The 9,918-nt window shown below is 40.7% G+C and overlaps 1 protein-coding gene across 1 annotated transcript; it reads right to left on the bottom strand.

Moving 5' to 3' along the window:
* Positions 1-310: 310 nt before the first annotated feature.
* Positions 311-8,449, bottom strand: LOC106986732 (RNA polymerase II elongation factor ELL2-like). Its single transcript, XM_015084925.3, has 2 exons — positions 8,338-8,449; positions 311-2,524 (listed from the first exon to the last, which is right to left on the bottom strand). Exons 1-2 carry the CDS (start codon positions 8,343-8,345, stop codon positions 625-627), a joined length of 1,908 nt encoding a protein of 635 aa, XP_014940411.2. The 5' UTR covers positions 8,346-8,449; the 3' UTR covers positions 311-624.
* Between the last annotated feature and the right edge of the window lie 1,469 nt (positions 8,450-9,918).

Genomic DNA, 9,918 nt, shown 5'->3' with positions numbered 1-9,918 from the left:
CAAATGATAGCGCTTTGAAAAGACGACACAATTTGAATTGTTAGCTCAAAGTCTTTGCATGTTTGAGCACGTAACGTGTTCCCTAACATAAATGCAAGGAACAGTGTCAAGCAAGGTCAACGAAGAAACTTAATGAAATGAAAATGGGTACTGTTCGAAGAATCATGGTATTCTGTGCAAATTTCCAAACTTCTATGTTTTAAGGATGCTTTTGCATTAAAGGTCAGAGAAAAAGACGCTATGACTTCATATTACTCATTAGAGGCTTTTATTTTTTTTAATGTGACTCAAAGATACTGAATCCTTGGTATGTTTTTTTTAAGGGAGTGAAAACACAAGTTTTAGGTGTAAAAAGGATCATATGAGACAGCTTCAGGGGTACAGAAAAGCAAAGGAAAAAGAAACAAAAAAGAAAAATAACATAACATTAAAAAATACACAAACATAAAGCAACATAAAACCAAATGAACATAAACATCAAAAATGAACATTAAAATAAAGAGAAAGATAAAAAGAAAGAAAAAATTAAAGTGGTACTCCTGAATGTTTCGACAGAGTGGTTTCATCCCTTTAGAATCCTAGAGCAAGTAATTCAGTATTTTCAACAAATCGGCTTGTGTTTATTTATTCTGATCCTAGCACTTGCTGCTGGTCGTAATCTTTTATTAATCTTTTAATGTGAGCCAGCTTGTTATAAAGGTACTGGCATCTTTGTTTTTCTCCACCATAATTGGGATTAATCCATGTCATCTTTTCATATTCCAGAGAGATTTTCTTATTAATTTCCTGATATTCTTTTGAGTCTGGAGAGAGGTGCTTCCTTTTGAAATCCAGCTTAGTAAATATTCGAGATAGACTTAGCATCTTGGTATGCAAGGCCTGATACTCATCATATTCTGCTCTAAATTCCTGCGCGTAGTGCTGCCGCTGCTCCAAAGACACTACAGTGACGTAGTGAGCCAAATAATCGGGGCATCCAGATGCTGACCAAGTTTCACCGGAAGCAGTGCAAACTTGTTCAACTTCGTCATTAGGGTTTGGCTGCGCACTTTCCCCTCGTCGGTCCGGATCTGTCTTCTGTTCCTCCATCGTCTCCGCATCGTGCTCTTGCTTCTCTGCTTTGTGTTCTCTAAATTTATATTTGGACTTCTTGTAGGACATCACGTGCATTTCCTTCTTACGCTTCAGATACTTTCTTTGGACAGAGGTTGGGGGCAATGTTTCCAGGGTAGTATGTCTTCCCTGCTGCCTCAGAAAGATTTTCCTATTTCGACTAAAACTGTCAACGCCTGGATCTTGAGTGCCAGGTCCTCCTGAAAAGCTGCTAGAATTGCTGCTGGCACATGCAGGCTGAGGAGGATTTGGAAGGGGAAGGTGGGTGGGGGGCGGTGGAGGAGGGAGAACATTGGCAGTAGCTCCAGAAGGTGGCGAGAGGCCTACGGGAGGCTCTGCCCTGGTGTTAACGGAATGACTACTTGAGAGTGACTGTGTTGCAGTTGTCAGGTGAGATATTCGAACCTTTTTCCTTGATAAATTAATATGAGCTAAGTTGGAAAACTCGTCCTCCAATGCTTTAGCTGTAGCAGAACCTCCAGAAGATGCTCTGTGATTGGTGCCAGAAGCATGCTGAACTATGTCTGCTTTTCTGGAGAGCACCAACTCCAACGACTGCCTGTCTAGTTCACTATACCCAGGCCAGTCTTTGTGGACCTCTTTAAAAACGTAATCCTTTAAGGTATATGAAAAATTCTGAGTATTCAAATTGGCTACCTGCTGCAGAATTTCCCCGAGGGTGTTCTCGTCATCTTTGGTGATGCCGTCTTTCTGAAGCCGAAGAAGCAGTTCAGATTTCTTGTAGGCCTTCAGGGCCAGTAAGTGAATCACCCTATCCCTATATGGCCTCATGTGGACTCTGTTGACGACTCTTGACTTTCGAATCGTATATGCAGGGTTAATGGGAGCTGTTCTTTTTCTCTCAGGCACTGGATCTGGAACGCTGCGTGGTGCTCTCCGAATCGGCACTCTTTTCTCTCTCTGTAGTTTTCTGTTGTTTTTCCACTTGTTGGAGGATCCCTCCTCCGCTTGGGGCCTTGTAGCTTGTGTCATCTGATAATAGTCGGTTGTGTCACATGCCACCCTCTTATCTTCCGTCGAGTCCAGGCAACTGAGCAGAGAGGGACTGTAGACTGAGCTCCTTTGTTGGCTCTGGTCTCGATAGCTGTCGTCACCCGCATTTGACCACAGAAAGTTGCACCTGTATTCTCCAGTGGGTGAATCGTTTGGGGGAGTTTTGATAAGCTCTTCCAGTCCTTCAAACTCAAGAAAAGCTTGAGGGGGTGCTGTATTCTCGTAGTTCTGATAAGAGGCAAGTGCCCGACTGGTGGGTCTGGTAAGCTGCAGAGGACACACAGCGACATCGTCCTGCCTCGGCTCTAGGCCATTTGCCTTCTCTACTGACACTCCTGCCTCCTGGTGTACCACTTGACCCAGCACTCTGCCTCCGCGGGCTGCCATATAGTCATATCTGCGAAGATCAAAGTGCGAACAGTCATATACTTTAAAAAGCGAGAATTCTCTTTGGCAAAACTTTTATTTCTTATTGCGATCAGCTCTAAAAACCGCAATTCGAAACGATTAACCACTTTGACAGTAAATGCTATCTAACGTAAACAAATAGAAATAGAGAGAAATTTAAAAAATAAGAGATTTCCCCCAACGGAGCCAACGCACGGAGTGCCTGATTGAGATGGAAGCTGGAGAGGTAAGGCTAGTTTAAAGATCTAATCTCTTTCCAGTGTTCTCCCTTTCACATTTTAGTTTGTCTTTAGGAGGAACTGTTAACCCTCACTGGAAAGTGCTAGATTATTCTCTGAACTCAGCACAGAAAACGCATTTCCTCCCAGTAAATCCAATATCAAGTGGAGGTACTTGCTGAGGGGATTAATGGGTGGTACAAGCAGTCAGTCGTCCTGGCATTTACTCCGACATGTAAGTGGCTGTTGAGTCCTTCTTGGGACTGGAGCCTGGCCTAAATCAACGGGGACTCCCGTCAGATAGCTAAAGATAGCATTTTGCAATAATAGTGTATAAAAGGCAAAATTTTAGAGTCACCTGTTTCTCTTTCTCAACCTCCCCTAACCATTACCAAAGAGTGGAAGGAGTTTCCATCCGCTTAGGTGGCCACTTGCGTCCATCAGTCTGTTTCTTTGCACTCCTCCCCTAGAAGACGCACAGCAAACCACAGGATGGTCCAGGTAAAATTGCCCATGCTGAAAAAAACTCTTGCAGCCAGGCGTTCTAGAGATGCACAGTTTAATCACGGAATATACACGGCTTGTGGGAAATCATCCCAACCAGTTTCACCCCAAAACATATTAGGCATGGTTCTCCCTCCTTACCCCCTCCCCACTGCCAGTCCATCTTATTGCCAGATTTGCCTACCCTACCTGATGGCATCACTCTACACTTCATCACTCATCTAGAAAAAGCTGAGCATCATCTTCTATCACTGCCTCAAAGATACTTTTCATTCATTTCCCTCCAAAACACCTAGTCAGCCGCCAAATTCCCCATTCATCCAACAGATAGTTAGTGAGGATCTATCATGTGAAGTCAGTGTTCTAGATGCTTGGGGATGTTGCAATGACCAAAAATCCCTTCCCTCATGATGCCTACATTCTTGTCAAGTTTTTCTGCACATCTCAAAGCCACCCCTTCTTCTCTCATACTGCTGCCACTGTCTTTATTTAGGCCAAGAACATCCTTGCCAATATTATGTACTCTTCCTAAGTTGCCATGTCGCCTCTAATTTTTTCTTGTTCTCAACCATATTCCAAATGATCAACAATCATTCCAATCACCTTTCCTTTAAAACAAGCGACGGTTCCCATTACTTAAAGAATAAAATTAATGCCAAGATGATCAACATCATGAATCATCACTAATTATCAGGAAAAACCACAAAGACATATCACCTCACACCTGGTAGAATGGCTCTGATTGAAAAGACAAGAAATAACAAGTGTTGGTAAGGATGTGAAGAAAGGGGAATGCTTGTGTACTGTCGATGGAAATGTAAATTGGTGCAGCCACTATGAAACACAATATGGAGGTTCCTCGATCGATTAAAAACAGGCACCAAGGGGTGCCTTGGTGGCTCAGTCAGTGAAGCATCTGACTCTTGATTTCGGCTCAGGCCATGATCTCACGGTTTGTGGGATTGAGCCCCACGTCGGCCTCAGCACTGACAGTGTGGGCTTGCTTGGGTTCTCTCTCTCCCTCTCTCTCTCTCTCTGCCCCTCCCCTGTTCACACACACATGCACATGTGCTCTCTGTCTCAAAATAAATAAATAACCTTTAAAGATAGAAATGTTATATTAGCAAGCAATCCCACTTCTGGGTATATATTCAAACAAAACAAAAATGAGACCTCAAAGGGATATCTCTACACCCATTTCAGCATTATTCACAATAGCCAAGACATGGGGAAAAGTGTCCATCGATGGATGAATGGATAAAGAAAATGTGATATATGTGTATTCAACCATGAGAAAGAACATTCTGCAATTTGTGATGTGGATGGACCTTATGACATGGAGGGCATTACGCTAAGTGAAGTAAGTCAGACAGAGAAAGACAAATACCATATGATATCACTTATATGCGGAAGCTGAAAGAGCCAAACTCATAGAAACAGGCTACAATGGTAGTTACCATGAAGGGTAGGGAAAAAAGGGAGATATAGGTCAAAGATACAAACTTCCAGTTATAAAATGAGTAAGTTCTCAGGATCTAATGGGATCATAGCAATTATAGCCAATACTGTATTACATAATTGAAAATTGCTAAGCGAATAGATGTTTTTTTTAAGTTTATTTATTTTGAGAGAGAGAGAGAATGAGTGAGGGAGGGAGTGAGGGGGGTGGAGAGAGAGAGAGAGAGAGAGAGAGAGAGAGAGAGAGAGAGAATCCCACGCAGGCTCCTTGCTGACAGTGCAGAGCTGGATGCAGGGCTGGAACTCACGAACCGTGAGGTCATGACCTGAGCTGAAACCAAGAGTCAGATGCTTAACCAACTGAGCCACCCAAGCACCCTCGAGTGAATAGATCTTAAATGTTCTCCCCACCTAAAAGCAATGGCAATTAGATGTCATGATGCAGGTAATAGCTAATGCAATGTCGGTAATTCTTTTGCAACATATAAATGTATCAAACCAACATGCAGCCTACCTTAAATTGACACAACATTAGATGTCAGTTATTTCTCAATAAAGCAGGAAAAAAGGAGACAAAATTAAACCACTTTGGTATGGCATACAGGACCCTTCTTATTCTGTCTCCAATCTACCTCGGTGCTTGTACTGTGTATCTAAATGCTACATCGATCTGTTCACTCTTCTCTGAATAGGCCCCCAAGCTTGTTCCTATAGTAGCCTTTCACTTGATTTCCTTCTGCTCACTAATGTTCTCCCCCCCATCTTTGCTTGCATTGTTCCTTTACTCTATTCCTTTCCTTGAATGACCATTCTGTCTAAAATAATAAGCTATGCACATGCCCGCTCCAGTGTTCTCTTTCTACTCTCTCTTCTTTATAGAATATATACTATGTAAAATTATGTTATGTATAACTGTTTAACGGAAGTCACCCTTACCAGGATATGAGCTTCATGAGGGCTTGGATTTTATCAGTCTTTTGCACTGCTGTATCTCCAGTGCCTAGAACAGTGCCTGGCACACATAGTAAGTACTCAGTACATATTGGTTGATCAAATGAATACACCGAAGCCCTCTACTTTTAAATCTCACTCGTGTTGGGTTCAGCCAGTTAAATTTCTACTCAACCTTAAAAACCTAGCTCCAATGTCACATCACAGGAGATTTTCCTCTGTGCAAAATGAGTACGTCCCTTTATTACAACCCTAGAGCACTCTGTCTCGCCTCTATGAAAAACACCACAAACTGTATCACAAACTGCATCACTTGTGTGCCTGTCACCTCCACTAGACTCTGACCTCGACAAGTCTGGCAACTATGCTTTACTCAAATTTGCATGATGCTTCCTTTTTGTCCCCAGTACCTCACTCTGGAAGTAGCAGATGTCTAGCAGAAGGCACTCTCACCATGTTTGTTGAAAGAATGAATAACAGTATGTTTGCATTTCTCCCAGCAAAGATAGATTACTGTCACATCAAGAAGTTATACTAAGTCTGTTAATGTCAGAGAAATGTTCTGTTCTCCTTTAAGATTTTTTTCATGGTCTGTTAACTTCACACTATATTTGTATTTTGAAAAGTCAAATCACTGCTGCAGAGAGAATGGAAAATAGTTCCTCAGAAAACCAATGAACTGCTGAAATACATTCAGCAATATAGCGTTCTAATGTATGCACAAATGCTTTGTTTGATTCTTCCTGGAGACCTCTAGTAGACACAGAAAGAGATAATATATCCTTCAGTATCTTTAAGTCTGCAGCCTTTGGGAGAACAAATAAAATAACGACAACAGCCCGACCCAGCAGAAATAACGACAACAAAATATTCCTTAACATAAGACTGGGAAGTGGGGCACATCATGACAAAAAGTACAACATGGTATCGATAGACATAAAAGAGGACTCGAAAACATGAAGAATTCATGCTTTCTGAAAAGAAAACTGAATACCGTAAGAATGCCAAGTAATATTAAGTTACGACATGCATTTAGTACAATTACAGAGACAACTTGAGCAGGAGTTTTTTCTTTAAATCTGTCAAAACTATTCTAAATTCAACTGTAAGAAAATCTAAAAGAATTTCACAGAGGAGAGTAAGAACAGGGCGTTAACCCTACTTGAGATTATAACATAAAGATAGAGTAGTTAAAAGCGGGACTAGCCTAAGAAGAGATGGAAAATAAATGATAATGAACAGATACCTCAGACACAGAGCCCAGGAATTGGCAGATGATTTAAAAGACCATCAGTGATCAACGTAGAAAAAGCTAGATTCCATGAACGTTGCTGAAGACAAATTGTCAACATGTTAACAAAAATATAAAATTGGGATCTCCCTTCATACTATATTCATATTATAGAACGAATTCCAGATTTATTGAAGAATTAAAATATGAAACTGTAAAGCAACAAAAGACTTGAAACTTTAGAGTAATGGCAATAATCACGTAGAAAAATATGAGCATAATTTATTACATACAAAATAATCATCACATAAACAACACTCACATTTTACCTCAAGCCCCAAAATTGGTATCTCTGTTTGGAGACACGCAGGACAATTTGTTTGCATGGGCATAAAGAAAAAGTTAATCGATCAAATTATTGAATACTATCCTAACTTTCTGATTAAGGAGGTAGCAATAATAAATTATGTTCCAACAAAATTGAATTTCTTTTGTACGTTGTCTAGCCTGCCATGTTGTTACTACCACGGAATAGACGTTGATTTCCCAAGACACTACGCGACCGGATGGGAATAACAAATAAAATGACCACCCAACTAATATATTTTGAAAGGTCATTGGACAATCGCTGTCCCATTTTGTCAAGCCACTCATAAATCTACCCAGGTTCTCTAGCAAATGCGGAAGCGGTTAAAATGACAAAACATCATTAATCCATCTCAAAGTAATATACAGTTGACCCTTGAACAACACAGGGGTTAGGAGTTCCAACCCTCTGCACAATGAAAAATCCACACATAACTTTGGGTTTCCCCAAACACTAACTACTAATAGCCTATTATTGACGGGAAGCCTTACCAATAACAGAAATAGCCGATTAACACACATTTTGTACATTACATGTAGTATACACTGTGTTCTTAAAGTGAGCTAGAAAAAAGAAAGTGTTATTAAGAAAATCATAAGGAAGAGAAAACACATTTACAGTACTGTATGTATGTACATGTGTATATATATATACACACACACATATACATTATGTGTGTGTATATACATACATGTGTGTGTATATATACATATATATATATATATATATATATATATATATGCCACACAAGTGCAGCTACACAGCTCAAACCTGTGTTGTTTAAGGGTCAACTGCACTGATTTCTTATTACACTTTGATGGTACTTCAAAACCTGCCTTTGACCACTGCTACTCAAACCAATGAGCCCACCGAACCACAACCTCTGGACAGTCCTGTGTGAGAGAGCAGGAGGTATGGGGAGCTATGCCTGTTCATTTACACCAGGCGTCCGGTATCTCATGGATACCCACTCTATAGCCATGTTCTGGCTTTGTAGTAAACTTTGAATCATTCTTACTAGTGGCCAAACCTCCTGAGGTCTGGCCTAGTTTAGAACTCATCCCATTTCTCACCTATCCATTGTTTTTGGTCATCATCCAAATTACAAGCTCCAAGAGAGCTCTACTTCCTTCTCCGTGTGTCTTCACACTTCTCTGAATTTCTGTCGCTAGGTATCTATCCACATCCCTACCCTTCTAGAACTCTGACATCATAGCTAGCAATCTCCTCAATATTCTCTACCTCTAACCTTAAAGCGAAACTCCGTTTTCCCCCAAGGACGCTACTTTATCTACAGTCCTCTCAAAATAAGCCAACTTGTTTTCTCTGACTCTTTGACCTCAGGGTTGACACATATATGCCAAAGGCATATATAGTAATATATACGCTAACAGCATTAATGGCTTTGACAGGCAATATTTCCACTAAAATTTGAAAACCCCAGACTTGCATGTATCATGCTCACGTTTTTGGTCCATGTTTCAGTGTCTCTATATAGTCTGATCAGAGATGAACCTTATTCTTCAGGTGACTATAATGCTTCTTGATTTTTGAGTCAGAATTTCATAGCCTTGTGGAATAATCTCTTCCATATTCTCAAATTTCTTCTCTTAAAATTTTTCACAGTAAACTGCTGCAGTGCTGTGATACGCTTTCTTAAGGCGACAGTGGAACAGACAAGACAATTGGAAATGCTCTCATTAAACCAGCACCTGGACTATGATTAATTTAGCACTTCCCTTGGGTAGAAACCCTTTTAAGGGAGGATTCTGTCCCTACCTTCCTAAAAACTCCCTGAAATCCCCTTGCACTTAATGCTTGTCCTTGTTTCTTCCAAAGCCATGTTGAATTTGTTTTTCCTGTCTGGCTTGGTAGAGAGTGAGAAAAGCCCAATATCAAGATCTCCCAGGAATCTGAGATAGTAGCCATTCTCCTACATGTGGACTGATCTCCTCAACAATGGTAGTCATTTAACTCTTCATTTCTCTCCAAGTGGTTTTTGTCTGTCCATTAAGAACAGAATATTATCAGAACAAGTATTTTTCAAAGCACCGATCATAGCTCTAAAAACGCCTCCTTGCTCAGTAAAATGCCATTAGGACTGAGCTTTTCACAATCATGTAGTAATCTTAGCCAGGCTTACCTAGCCCATTATCAAATGGCATTTGGGGCAACTGTATACACATATTGTGCTCCAGAAAAGCCCAGCATGCATAGGGCCCATTGGATATTCGCTGGATCGATGCAGTAACTTTGTGTTCTCTTTTTTTCATTTTCAAGTTTTTGTTTAAATTCCAGTTAATTAACATACAGTGTAACGTTAGTTTAAGGTGTAGAATTTAGCGATTCATCATTTACATACAATGCCCAGTGCTCACCCCCACAAGCGCCCTCCTTAATGCCCATCGCCCATTTAGCCCATCCCCCCACTGACCTCCTCTCCAGTTCCCTCAGTTTGTTCTCTGTAGTTAGGAGTCTGTTTTCTGGTTTGCCCCACTTTTTTTCTTTTTTCCCCTATTTTAATCAGTTTTGTTTCTTAAATTTCACGTCTGAGTGAAATCATATGCTATTTATAGATCTCTGACTCACTTACTTCACTTAGCATACTACTCTCCAGCTATATCCACGTGGTTGCAACTGGCAAGATTTCATTC

This window comes from Acinonyx jubatus, chromosome X (genome assembly GCF_027475565.1).
Source record: "Acinonyx jubatus isolate Ajub_Pintada_27869175 chromosome X, VMU_Ajub_asm_v1.0, whole genome shotgun sequence".
Taxonomy (NCBI): domain Eukaryota; kingdom Metazoa; phylum Chordata; class Mammalia; order Carnivora; family Felidae; genus Acinonyx; species Acinonyx jubatus.
The sequence above is the reverse complement of the archived record's forward strand: the minus strand, read 5'-3'. Positions and strand labels throughout refer to the sequence as shown.